This window comes from Cetorhinus maximus, chromosome 6 (assembly GCF_964194155.1).
Source record: "Cetorhinus maximus chromosome 6, sCetMax3.hap1.1, whole genome shotgun sequence".
In the NCBI taxonomy this organism is placed as follows: domain Eukaryota; kingdom Metazoa; phylum Chordata; class Chondrichthyes; order Lamniformes; family Cetorhinidae; genus Cetorhinus; species Cetorhinus maximus.
This window is the reverse complement of record NC_135884.1, coordinates 5,686,466-5,700,535: the sequence shown is the minus strand read 5'-3', so window position 1 is coordinate 5,700,535 and position 14,070 is coordinate 5,686,466. Positions and strand designations below refer to the sequence as shown.

At 47.9% G+C, this 14,070-nt stretch overlaps 1 protein-coding gene across 3 annotated transcripts in view; it reads left to right on the top strand.

The window, feature by feature from the left end:
• podxl2 (podocalyxin-like 2) overlaps window positions 1-14,070 on the top strand; it is a 59,316-nt gene that overhangs the window by 35,934 nt on the left and 9,312 nt on the right. For 2 of the 3 annotated variants that reach the window (XM_078543125.1, XM_078543127.1), the window contains exons 3-5: window positions 1,214-1,833; window positions 6,523-6,600; window positions 10,839-10,995. In XM_078543125.1, coding sequence (XP_078399251.1) covers window positions 1,214-1,833; window positions 6,523-6,600; window positions 10,839-10,995 — 855 coding nt within the window. The remainder of the gene's footprint in view (window positions 1-1,213; window positions 1,834-6,522; window positions 6,601-10,838; window positions 10,996-14,070) is intronic. The other variant, XM_078543126.1, reaches the window with a different exon arrangement.

Genomic DNA, 14,070 nt, shown 5'->3' with positions numbered 1-14,070 from the left:
CATATGAGGGGGTACCTTTCCTTATTAGCCAAGGCATAGAATATAAGAGCAGGGAGGTTATGCTAGAACTGAATAAAACACTTGTTAGACCACCACCATAGAGTTCTGATCACCACATTACAGGAAGGATGTGATTACACGAGAGAGGGTACAGAGAGTTCCGAGGATGTTGCCTGGAATGGAGAATTTGAGCCGAGGACAGATTGGATAGGCTGAGGTTGTTTTCTTTATAACCGAGGAGGCTGAGGGGAGATTAAATTGAGGTGTATAAAATCATGAGAGACCTAAATAGAGTGAATAGGAAGGGCCAATTTCCCATAACAGGGGACAATAACCAGATGGCATTGGTTTAAAATAATTGTCAGAAGGATGACAGGGGAGTTGACAAATGTTTTTCATCCAGAGGATTGTGGGGGTCTGGAACTCATGAACTGAAAGGGTGGGAAGGGCAGAAATCTTCATCACATTTAAGAAACATTTGAGATATGCATTTGAAGTGCCGTAATGTACAGAGCTTTGGACCAAGGGTAACAAGGTGGGATTAGGTTGGGTCACTTTATTAGGCTAGGGCAGATATACAGTCTCCTCCGTGCATTAAATGTTCTGTGATTCTACGTTAATGCAGTCGTGAAAGAGTGCTACACTGTCCCTGGAACTATTGAAAAGAAGAATTGAGTTTTGTTCTGGTCAGCATTTCTCGCTCAATGAATGCCACTAAATAGAGAAACGGCCTGGTCATTAGCACACTGCTGTTTGTGGGAGCTGGCTGTTCACAAATTGATTGCCGTGTTTCTGGCGTTACAGCGGTGAATGAACTTCAAAAGCACTTCATTGGCTGTAAAGCACTTTGGAACATCTGGAGTTCGTGTAAGGTGCTTTAGAAATAAATGCTAATCTTTCTATATATATATATATATATAAATATATATATATAAATGTGTATCTCAATGTGAGATGAGAAGAAATTATTGCACACAGAGTTATTAAGATCTGGAACATAATAGATGGACAGGGTGATGGAATCGGATTCCATAGGAAGTTCCAAAAGGATAAGTACTTGAAGAGGACTCATTTGTGGGGTAATGGGGAAAACCCTGGAAGCGGGGACTAATTGGATCGCTCTTTCAAAGAGCTGGCATTAGCTTGGCAGGCTGCAAGGCCCCCTTCTCCTCTACGGGAATCAATGTAAGTGTCGTCTAACCTCTCGTTTCAGACGCCAGTTCTCCTGCTCCTTTGGCGCCGTCAACTCCGTGGCCCATCACTGTAACCGGTGAATCAGGTGCATTCGCCTCCTTGCCGCAGGCCTGGGTTTCCCCAGGCTCCGAGTCCAGGCCATTAAGCCGGGGGGAAGAGCAGGCAGTGCCAGCCGTGTCACCGACGAGTGCCACGTTCACGAGGACCACTTTGGCTACCGTCAGCCCGCATGGGGAGACCCTCGGGGTTTTGGATGACATCGCCACGGCAACGGGATCTGACTCTGGCGATCGAAGGGGTGGGCTGGATGCTTTGCCGCCGGGAACAAGCTCGCCGGGTGAATCCGACGCCTCAGATTTTCCCACAACCTCCTACTCATCGCCACAGCCGCCTCAGGTCCTCCCGGGTAACACGGTGCTCACCAGGGCGGTTGCTACGGCCACCACAGGCAGCAACGCTGTCACCTCTCAAGGTCTACCAACCACTGGCAGGAAGGGGATGGGTTTCACCACGACAGTTCCGGACCACGTGTATTCACTGGAAGCGACATCAAAGATGGAGGAGCCCGGGTTCATTCCCCAGGACTCCAGTGGTACGAAACCCACTGCAGCCAGAGAGGAACCTCAGGAGACCACACAGGTAATGAATTTCAATGCTAAACCATCACATTTCATTGAATCGTAGAATCCTACAGCACAGAAAGAGGCCATTCAGCCCATGGTACCTGTGCCAGCTCATTGAGAGAGCTAGTCATTTAGTCCCGCTGCTCCCTGGTCTTTCCCCATAGCCCTGCAACTTCTTTGCATTTGGAGTGTTTATCCAATTCCCGTTTTGAAGGTTGCAATTGAATCTGCTTCCCCCCCGCCCTTTCAGGCAGCGCCTTCCAGATCACAACTCGCTCCGTCACAAAGTTCCTGCTCAAGTCCCCCTCTGATTCTTTTGCCAGTCCGTCTTAAACCTGCGCCTCGGGTAAAATCGGTGCCTCTCCTGTCACTGGAAACAGTTTCCCCTTGTTGACTAGTACCAAAATTATTCATGATTCTAAACACCTCTATCAAACCTTCCCTTAACTTCTGCTCCACGGAAAATAACTCCAGTTCCTCTCTGCAAAACTGAAGTGCTCCATCTCGGGACCCATCCTTAGTGAACCTCCCTTAAACTTCTCTGCTCCGAGGATGATTTTTGACCGTCAGCCTGACTGTCAAAATTTTGACTGTCTTTTTATCCCTAATCTCCAATTATTTCTTTTATAGTTAACGAAAGTTCAAAGAAAGTGGAGAAAGAGAATCGCTTTTTTCTTTTAAAGCACCCCTTCCTCTCCCAAAGGTTTTAGCCCTGGAAATTAATCTTCAATTCCTGGCCATTTGAGGACAATCTTGGAGGGTTGGCAATGCCAGGCTACGTCTCTGCCTGACTCATGTTAATGAATAGGGCCTTCGTTTCCTGAAAGACCTATTTATGACTGGACCACAAATACAGTGAATGTCCTCCTGAGCTGTCAGCGATGGCCTCTGTGGGTTTCTCTCTCTCTCTCTCTCTCTCTGTGTTACAGGCTGTCACAACAATAATCAAAGTCGGCTGCTGTACAGTCTGGACACGGCTGGGACTTAACGTCTTTCGGAGGTGGCCGATTTTCTGAGTTGACATCCCCCCCCCCTCTTATCAGGGCATCGTTTTGATTGACCTCTGTCACGATGAGGTCCTGCTCACGCGATTTAATTACTCGCCTTTTGTTTTTTCAAAACCCTACTTCATTTAAGAGCCCTAACCACTGCCACCTGCTGCAGCACTTGCTCCATGGCAGTGGAGGCCGAGGCTGTTGCCGTGGTTACCACCATCCGTTCTGCTGTGTTGACGGGGTGGTTAATTTTGCGCTGGCTTTTCAGCCCGACAACCTCTTTCAGGTCGGCTAGCAATGCTGCCTGTCCACCGGATTGAATCATAGTATTGTGCTGATCAAGAGGAGGCCATTCAGCCCATTGTGCCAATCCCAGCTCTTTCAGAGGGTTATCCAATTAGACTCATAGACGGTCACAACACAGGACGAGGCCATTCGGCCCATCCCGCCTGCGCCGGTCAGCAAAGACCTGACTGCACTCATCCCATTTTCCAGCGCTTGGCCCCACAGCCCTAGAGGCTATGGCAACGCAAGTGAATATCTAAATACTTCTTAAATGTTACGAGAGTTTCTGACTCAACCACCCCTTTCAGGCAGTGAGTACCACCCTCTGGGTGAAAACATTTCTCCTCAACTTCCCTCTTATCCTCCTACCTCTTACCTTAAATCTATGCCCCCTGGTTATTGACCCCTCTACTAATGGAAAAAGTGTCTTCCTATCCACTCTATCTATGCCCCTCATAATCTTATACATCTCTATCAGGTCCCCTCTCAACCTTCGCTGTCCCACCTCCAACTAGTCCCACCTCTGCAAACCCCACTCTCCCATGTACCAGCCCCCCCCAAAACACACACTTTTCCCGTAGCCCTGGAAATTCCTCCTTTTCAGACGTGTGGTGGGGATGGGGTTGCGACCCACAAACTTGGCAGAAACTCTCCAGGGGTGGGCAAGCGAAGTTATAACCAAGTGTGAGACTTAATTGTTGCTACCCTAGATTCTGCCAACTGGGATTATAATCCCCAGGCCTGTGTCGGGGAAGTCCTGGTGGCTTTCGTAGGAGGTCAAACTTGCCGGGAACAGAAACCAGGGCGAAAGGTGCTCTGCAGAAGAGGCAGAAGTTCCCCCCAGGGGTCTTGCACTGTCCCAGGCTCCTGTTCAGTCGAGTCCTGAAACTCACCTGAAACCTTGCTCCTGCCCACCAACCTCATTGTCCCATCTAGGTCGGCAGTGCATCTACCCCTCTGCTCCTGCCCAACTTTGCCTTAAAGTTTCCTCCACAGCATTGTGCTGGTATTGGAGGAGGCCGTTCAACTTATTGCCCCCTCTGAAAGAGCTCTCAATTTAGTCACATCCTCCAAACCCTCTTATCATTTTAATTCCACCTCTGTTTTGAGCAGGGAATTTATTCTATTCTTCTCTCTCTCCCCGTGGGAAACTCACTGTTGTACAATCATACATGCAACACAGAGGCGGGCCATTTGGCCCATCATGTCTATACTGGCTCTTTGGAAGAGCTATCCAATTAGATTCACTTCCCTCTCTTTGCACACAGTCCTGCATTCTTTTTCCTCTCGAACTTTTATCCAGTTCTCTTTTGAAAGTTCTTGAATCTGCTTCCCTCACCCTTTCAGGCAGCGCGTTCCAGATCACAACAACTGTCTGCATAAAAAACGTTTCCTCATGTCGCCTCTGGTTCCTTTACCAATCACCTTAAACCCGTGCCCTTTGCTTATCGATCCCCTGGCCACTGGGAACAGATTCTTGTTATTTATTCTCTCATAACAATTCACAGTTTTGAACACCTCTGTCTAAGGTCCTCTCAATTTTTTCTGCTCCAAGGAGAACAGCCCCAGTTTCCCTAGGGGATGGTGGCTACCAAAAATGTCACTGGGCTAGTAACCAAGAGACGAAAGCTACTTCTCTGGGGTCTCGGGTTGGGGGGTGGGTGACGGGAGGGGGGGTTGGGGTGTGGGTGGGTGGGGTTGGGGTGTGGGTGGTGGGGGTGGTGGGGTGGGTGGGGTTGGGGTGTGGGTAGCGGGGGTTTTAGGGTGTGGGTGGTGGGAGGAGGTTGGGGTGTGGGTGTGTGGGGTTGGGGTGTGAGTGAGTGGGGTTGGGGTGTGTGAATGGGGTTGGGGTGTGGGTGGCGGGGGGGTTGGGGTGTGGGTGGCGGGGGGTTTGGGGTGTGGGTGAAGTGGGGGTTGGGGTGTGGGTGGCGGGGAAGATTTGGGGTGTGGGTGGAGGGGGAGTTGCGGTGTGGGTGGAGGGGGGTGCTGGGGTGTAGGTGGAGGGGGGGTTGGGGTCTGGGTGGCGGGGGGGTTGGGGTGTGGGTGGGGGGGTTTGGGGTGTGGGTGGAGGGGGGGTTGGGGTGTGGGTGGAGGGGGGGCTTGGGGTGTGGGTGGAGGGGGGGGTTGGGGTGTGGGTGGAGGGGGGTGTTGGGTTGTGTGTGGAGGGGGGGTTGGGGTGTGGGTGGGCGGGGTTGGGGTGTGGGTGGAGGGGGGTTGGGGTGTGGGTGGGCGGGGTTGGGGTGTGGGTGGAGGGGGGGTTGGGGTGTGGGTGGAGCGGGGGTGGGGTGTGGGTGGAGGGGGGGTTGGGGTGTGGGTGGAGGGGGGATGGGGTGTGGGTGGAGTGGGGGTTGGGGTGTGGGTGGAGGGGGGGTTGGGATGTGGGTGGCGGGAGGGGGGGGTTGGGGTCTGGGTGGCGGGGGAGATTTGGGGTGTGGGTGGGTGGAGTTTGGGTGGTGGGGAGGGGCAACCAGCCCACTCCTGCTCCTATTTCTAATGCTGCTTTGCTTGCACTGTCATCCCCTTTGTAATTTAATTGCTCCTGTCCTCCAGCTCATCCCAGACCTTTCCTTTACTTCCTTTCCCCATCTCCCCTTTTCTCTGCTCCCATTCTTGCTCAAGCCTTTGCACCTCTAACATCTTCCAGTTCTGGTGAAAGGTCACCAACCTGAACCATTAACTCCGTTCCCCTCCTGTCAGATGCTGCTGGACCTGCCGAGTGTCTCTAGCATTTTCTGTTTCCACCCTTTCCACCTCCAGGTGCGAGTCAATCCTGATATGGCCTTAATTGTTTTGAAAGGTTTCTTGAAGCTGTGTCACTTTGCCTTGGTCATAGGGACAATGGACATAGGAGCAGGAGTAGGCCTTTTGGCCCTTTGAGCCTGCTCTGTTATTCGATAAGATCATGGCTAATCTGATTATGATCTCAGTTCCACTTTCCTGTCTGCCCCCGCCCCTGTAAGCCTTGACTCCCCTGTCTATCAAAAATCTGTCTAACTCAGCCTTGAATAAATTCAGTGACCCAACCTCCACTGGAAAGAGGATTCCACAGACTAATGACCCTCTGAGAGAAAAGATTTCCCCTCATCTCTGTCTTAAAAGGAAGACCTCTTATTTTTAAACTGTGTCCTGCAGTTCTACACCCCCCCTCCATAAGTGAAAACATCCTCCCAGTATCCACCCTTTCAAGTCCCCCTCAGGATCTTATATGTTTCAATAAGATCACCTCTCATTCATCTAAACTCCAATGGTCTAGGCCCAACCTGCTCAACCTTGCTTCGTATTCGTCCTAGGAGCGAGTCAAATGACATTCTGACCTTTTGTACAATTTTTTTCAAAGCTGTGCCCCTCTAGTGAATACAGAGCTCTCGTGCACTGTCCCGTTCCCACTCTGTTACGACTGACATGGTTCTTGTGCTTATCCCCAGCAGGTTATCTGCAGAGACTGGAGCAAATTAGCTGGAAAGAGTTATGTTATCCTGAACATGACTGAAAACACCGAGTGTGTGAGTATGAAACATCTAACACAACCTCTCGCTCTATTTGATCCATTTGACACTCGAGGGCCTTTCTTTCCTATTGCCGCTCAGCTCCCTGTAATTAGCGGCTTCCTATAATATACTAGGGGATCTCGTGTGGCATTGCTGAGAGTAATGGGTCAGCCATGGGCTCAACGGGTAGCGTTTTCCCCTCTTGAGTCAGAAGGCTTTAAGGGTTCAAGCCCTACTCCAGAAACTTAGCACCAAATCTAAGCGTGACACTCCAAGTGCAGAACTGAGGGAGCACTGAAGTGTCAGAAGTGCCATCTTTCAGGTGAGATGCCTGTCTGCTCTCTCGGGTGGATATAATGGGTCCCAACGCCACTATTTTGATGAAAATCGGGGGATTCTCCCTGGAACCCTGGCCAATGTTCATCCCTCAGTGCACAACACTAAAGCGACTTACTGGTCATTGTCTCATTGGCACTAGTGGGAGTTTGTTCTATGCAAATAAGCTGCCATGTTACCAACATTAAAACAGACTATATCCAAAAAGTACTTAGATAAAAGCAAAAAACTGCGGATGCTGGAAATCCAAAACAAAAATAAAAATACCTGGAAAAACTCAGCAGGTCTGGCAGCATCTGCGGAGAGGAACACAGTTAACGTTTCGAGTCCGTATGACCCTTCAACAGAACTAAGTAAAAATAGAAAAGAGGTGAAATATAAGCTGATTTAAGGGGTGGGTAGAGCTGGATAGAGGGCCAGTGATAGGTGGAGATAACCAAAAGATGTCATAGACAAAAGGACAAAGAGGACACCCTGCTGTCATGCCCACATGTCCGTCCTTGGCTTGCTGCATTGTTCCAGTGAAGCTCAACGCATACTGGAGGAACAGCACCTCATCTTCCGACTAGGCACTTTACAGCCTTCCGGACTGAATATTGAGTTCAACAATTTTAGATCATGATCTCTCTCCTCCATCCCCACCCCCTTTCCGATCCCCCCCCTTTTTTTTCCAATACCTTATATAGATTTTTCTTTTCCCACCTATTTCCATTATTTTTAAATGTATTTCCATCCATTGTTTTATCTCTACCTTTTAGCCTATTTCGATCCCTTCCCTTCATCCCACCCCCACTAGGTCTATCTATCCCTTGCTCGTCCTGCTTTCTACCTTTAATTAGCACATTCCTTAGATAATATCACCACCTTCAACACCTCCTTGTCCTTTTGTCTGTGACATCTTTTGGTTATCTCCACCTACCACTGGCCCTCTATCCAGCTCTACCCACCCCTTAAATCAGCTTATATTTCACCTCTTTTCTATTTTTACTTAGTTCTGTTGAAGAGTCATACGGACTCGAAACGTTAACTGTGTTCCTCTCCGCAGATGCTGTCAGACCTGCTGAGTTTTTCCAGGTATTTTTATTTTTGTTTCCGAAAAGTCCTTCATTGGCTGTGAAGCACTTTGGGATGTCCTGAGGTTGTGAAAAATGCTATAACGCGTATTTCAGTGATATTGCTTGAGGGATAAATATTGAACGAGGAGAAGTGGACATGGTTGCTGGTGAAAGGCACTGTCAAAGAAAAGGTTTTGCGAAGGATTTTGAAAGTGGTCGATTGAATGTCACTGGATGTTGAATTCAGCTGCCTGACTACTGAACAGTTGCCATGGTTGTTGTGGTAACCAGTGGCCATACCGAGGGAACATTCTCAGGCCCTATTCTTGCAGCACCCTGAAGCAACATTGACTCTTCATTGTTAGCGTACACACCGCTGATGTTTGAATTCAGATTCTCTGAATTCTTTTACCGATTTTACTGTCGTTATCAGGTTCATTGTGTCAACCTCCCCCCGCTCCACCTATTTCTCATCTCCACGCTGCCTCTTGGCGGCACTGTCTGAAAGCACAGTGTTAGTTTTCCGATGCACGCAGATGACGCCCAGCTCTACCTCTCTCGTCTCCTCCACTGTGGGTAAAATTATCAGACTGCTTAAGCAAAATCCAGTACCAGATGGAGCAGAAATTTTCTCCAGTTCAATTTTGGGAAGACTTGAATTCATTTTTTTGACCGCAGATCCGAATTCTGTTCCCTAGCTACCGGCTCCGCCAAACACAATAAATAAGGAGCAGGAGTAGACCACACGGCCCATTGAGCTTGCTCTGCCATTCAGTACGATCGTGGCTGATATTGGGCTTCAACTCCATTGTCCCATTGACCCCAAGATGAGCATTAGACCACAATATTCCCACCATCACTAAGACTGCCTCTCTCCATCTCCATGATGTCACTTAACTTCACTCCTGTCTCTGCTCGTCTGCTACAGAAATCCTCATTCATGCTTTTGTTACCTCCAGACTTGACTATTCCAATGCACTCCTGGTTGGTGGCGCACATTCTACCCTCCATAAACTTGAGGTCATCCAAAGCCCATGTCTTAAACACCATTCACCTATCACCCCTGTGTTCATTGATCTACATTGGCTCCCAGTTAAGCAACGCCTCAATTTTAAAATTCTCATCCTCCGCGGCCTCACCCCTCCTCCTACCTCTATAATCTCGTCCAGCCCCACACAGCTCCATGGGATATTCTGCACTCCTCTAGTTCTGGTCCCCTTGTGCATCCCCAATTTTAATTTCTCCACCATGGGTGACCCCCACCTTCAGTTGCCCGGGCCCCAAGCTTTGGAATTCCCTCCCTCCACCCAGGCCTGGTGCAATCACAAGGCCAACGAAGCAGTCGCCGAGAGTGGAAAATTTGGGGCGACGCAGTGAAAAACCGAGTGAACTCATTCATGAAACGACATAAGTAAACAAACAGGCTTCAACAATGGGAATGAAAAGTCAAAATCTACTGATATACCTCCACGTATACTGACAGATATATCGATTTCCATGTATTTACATTGCAGTCTTTCCCAAAATTTCACGGTATATTTCTCTTCCTTTTCATGTGACAGTTTTACAGATTTGTACATTTACATGATTATTCCAAAACTGCGAATCGGTAAAATAATCTGAAAGAACGTAATTTAATCTAGTCGACTCTATAATGATTGATGATTGTGTAAATTGTGCATAAAATCATCTGGTAATGGTTGTGGGAACGCACAGCATTACATCATGTGAGCCATATTACACATTATAACGTGCAGTATCCTGTGAAAAGTGTTGAACAATGAGAATGTACAACCAGTATCATAATAGTCTCCTTTTTCACATCAGATAAATCTGTAAAATTATAAATGCAGAGTTTGTATTCATACAATGCACAATATTCATTTTCAAAAGTTAATTTTTTGATACCTAACACTCCTTCACAGGCCCTGGCTACACCTCTTCACCTCTACCTGAGAAGACTCTCCTTAAAATCTACCCTTTGACCAAGCTTTTGGTCATAAGATCTAATGTCTCCCGATGTGGCTCAGTGTCTTACTTTATTTTATGAAGGTCTCGTGAAGTGTCTTAGATGATTTGATATGCTGTGGGCGCTATAAATATAAGTTGTTGTTGTTGTTATTAAGAGCTGCAGTCCCATTAATCACCCATGGGGGGTGTCCTTGGCATTAGCAGCCATGCTGATGTGCAGCGCCACCAGCAGGTCTTCAGCAGTACTGCAACCTGGATACACAAGAATAACAACAACAACAGCTTATATCTATATGGTGCCTTTAACGCAATAAGTCATCCCAAAGCACTTCACAGGGATATTATTTATCAAAATTAGACACTGACCCACATAAGGCGATTTTTGTGGTTTCCACTTCCATGGCGAATCTTCCTTCAAGTGTCTACACCCCAACTCTTAAATTCCCTAAACCCTTCCATCTCTCCAGCTTCTATTCCTTGTTTAAAACTCACCTCTTTGACTGAGAATTTGCTCTCTTGACCTTGTCGCTCTTCCTTGCCTGTATCAGATGGTCTTGGCTCTGAGTCACTAAGTTCTGGGCCCAAGCCCCTCTCCAGAACTTGAGTACCAAAGTCAAGGCTGACGCTCTAGTGCAGCATTGAGGGTGTCAAAGGTGCTATCTTTTGGATGAGGTATTTCTTTGAGATGTGCAGTGGTGGTGAAAATATAAATGCTAAATAAATGCAAGTCTTCCTTTTTTTTAAAACATTGGCATCCATTCTCCCTTGGTTTTGTCATGTCCCTTTGGATGTTTTTCTATGTTAAAGGTGCTATGTCAATGTAACTTTGCCCAAGGAGGCTGCAGATCGAAACTGATTTTCCTCTGTTTTTTTTTGAAATGTGTATTTCAGGAAGTATTCCGCTCTCACGAAGGATTAAAACTGCTGAACCTGGTGGCAGAGTCTTTCTCCAGGAAACTGAGCACTCCCGCTGATTCATGGCTGATAGCTCTGAGCAAACCCAGCGAGGACGATAAACACCTGCTGATGATGCTGGCAAGTGATCGAGGTGATTGTCCAGCGGCGTTGCCAACCCAGTTGATTGCTAGCACAGGAGAATCATAGGAGGGGGACAGCCCAGGAGAAGGCCGTTCAGCCCATCGAGTCTGTGTCAACCCTTTTGAGGGGCAATCCTGTTCGTCTCACTGCTTAGCTCTTTCCATCTTCAAATATTTGTCCAGTTTCCTTTTGAAAGTTACTATTGAATTGTATCCTCTACCCTATCAGGCAGCGCGTTCCAAATCCTAACCACTTGTTTTACAAAAAAGATTTCCCTCATGTCACCGTTGCTCCTTTTGCCAATCACCTTAAATCTGTGTTCTCTGGCTATTGACCCCTTCAGCCATTGGAAACACTTTGTTTATTTACTTTATATAAACTATTCATGATTTTGACCATTCCCCGTCCAATCTCGTCTTAGCCTCCTCTGTTCGGAGGAGGACAACTCCAGCTTCTCCAGTCCATTCGTGTATCGGCAATCCCTCACCCTGGAACCACCAGCTTCCCACCAGATCGCCAACCCTTCAGGGTTGCCTTGGAGTCTCCTGGAGTTGAAGATTGATGTCCAGGGTGTACAGTTGTGAGCAAAATCCTGGGAGAAAAATGATCGGGACATTTAAAAAAAAAATTGTGTGTTTTTTTAAATAATTTCTTTGACATTTCTGCTTATTACCTCCACCACTGAAGGTGGGCGGAGTTAATCTTTTCATCCCGTTACTCTGTTTGTCTGTGAACAACATATCTCAAAAACCAGTGGATGGATCTCAATGAAACTTGGTACACGGATAGGGTATGGCCCAAGGAAGAACTGATTAGCCTTTGGTGGATCCTAGGATTCTTTTTTAAAGGATCTGTTAACATTGGGAGATAGGGCAAATTGACTTTATTTTTTACAATGTTGTGGGTTGTTTTTTAAGAATGTTGTTGATTGTTTTAGAATTTTGTGGATTCTCTTAGCTGTTGTGGTAGCATTTGTTGTAGCTGTCAAAAGGTGAGCAGAGTTTTCAGAGCAGGTTGTTGGATATGGAATGGCCTGAAGCCTCCTCACTGAGATGGAAGCTCTTAATTAAAACAATTCTTTCTTCAGCTTTTGCAGTTACAGGGCCTCAATTTGTGCTCAAGTGAGTGCCCTCTTCAACTTGTTAGTTATAGAAAAGACTTTGAAGATTGGAACTAGGACTGTTTGAAGTTAAAGATCATCCAATTGGATAATGAGGAGTAATCTCCCTTCTCAAATGGAGAGGTGGTGGGCAGTGTTGGTTGACCAATGGTGGGGATGTGGTGGTTGGAGGTGGGAGGTCATGTGATGAAGCCTCCAGGAATATGCCCAACCAGAGGTGGCACCCTCTCAGTTTTCAACCTCCACCTGTCGCTCCCTCTGCCACAGATTCCCAATGTGTTGATGCAATCAGACCTGTCTCTTGAGGAGCAGTGTGGAGCAGTGGTCAGGTGCACCCCTGCAGGAGGTGAAGAGCATTCAAGTGGCTGGCAGTCCACTCTCTCCACCCCCCAACCCCCCCCCCCCCCCGCCCCACCAACTTCAGGTAAGTGGCAGCATTTCCACTCATGATTGTAGACGCGCTGGGCGGGCAGGAGTTAAAAATAGCCCCGCTGGCTGGCCTGCGGGATCCCCACCTCCATCCCACCTCTGGGCTATTGTTACAGATCGGAGAGCCTAACCGAGGCCAATTAATGGAGGCTGACAGGAATTTTCCAGTTGGCCTCCAGGTTCCTAGAGCGGTTGGAGCCGATTTAGGTGTGTGGAGGTTTGCACCTGGCGGCAGACTGGGGGAGGGTGCCAGTCCTCCAGGTAGGCCTTAGATGTCCTCCCTGCCTGTCTGGGAGGGCAGCTTTGTAGAGGAATTCTTCACCACCACTACCCCTCTCCAACTCCCCCCCCCCCCCACCCCCCAGCCCTGCAGTGATAATCTGGCTGCCGAATATATCTTTTAGTTTAAATTTTAAAAGGTTGGAGAGAGGATGCCTCCAATTTGAAGCACCCTCTCTCTTACTTACCTCCCATTGCAACCTGCTGCTCCCCTCAAGCTGAAAGGCCTCTGGCCCTCCAGGTTCGAGAATCTACCTCCCTTCCTTAATTGGACAGTGATCCCACCCTCTGACCATCACTTGGCCGCCTGGGGGAAGTCACAAGTGAGTGACTGTTTCCCTCCGAGGGCGGGTGCGGGAGGTGGAAACAGTCCCGACCTCTGTCTCCTGACCCAGAGGGAAAGTCTTCTGTATGGTTTTTTTTTGAGAAAGTCATGTAGAAGAGGAAAGGAAAAGTTGATTCTTCCACTTCTATTGAACCATGATGCCTAAAACCCTAGCATCCGCCTAGTGCCATGGCATTATTGGAGGGATGACAGCATTTCTAGTGATGACATGAACAGATGTGATCATTGAAGTGACCTCTGGAGTGCAGTTATCACCCATTGATATGTGGCTGTGCTAGTAGTTGCATGATAATTCCTTTTATAATTCCTTGTTCTTCCTCAACATGGGTGATGTATAGAAGACCACACTGATGGCTGGTCCCGAGTTGCCCTGAGAAGGTGATGGTGCTGGTGGGCAGCCTCCATGTTGTTGGCTGATTATTTATTTTACAGAGTTGAATTATTTGTTAATCAATTAGAAGGGGCAGCGAGATTTAACAGCATGGTGCGGAACCTGACTCATGTGGAGCAGCTGAAAGCTATAGGACTGACTGTTCCCTACCCATTAATTGGTGCGGAGCAGGCTCGAGGGGCTGAATGGCCTACTCCTGCTCCTTCTTCGCATGTTCGTATGTTGTCCGTATGTATGTATGTAGATGCAGTTGGGTTTTTATGACAATATGGCATGTCCCCTGGCCATTGTTGTTCCTGGTGACAGCCCCCAAGTTACCAGATTTACTAAACTCAACTTCACGTAACTACTTTAGGGTGTGGTAGAGTAGTAGGTTTGTCACTGGGTTAGTAACCCTAGTAGGCCTGGATTAATAACCCAAAAACAAGATCAAATCCCACCCAAGGCAGTTTGAGAAGTCTGTTTCAGATCTTCACTCACACCTTTATCCCCCTGGGGAATAGTGGGGAAGCATTAGTAA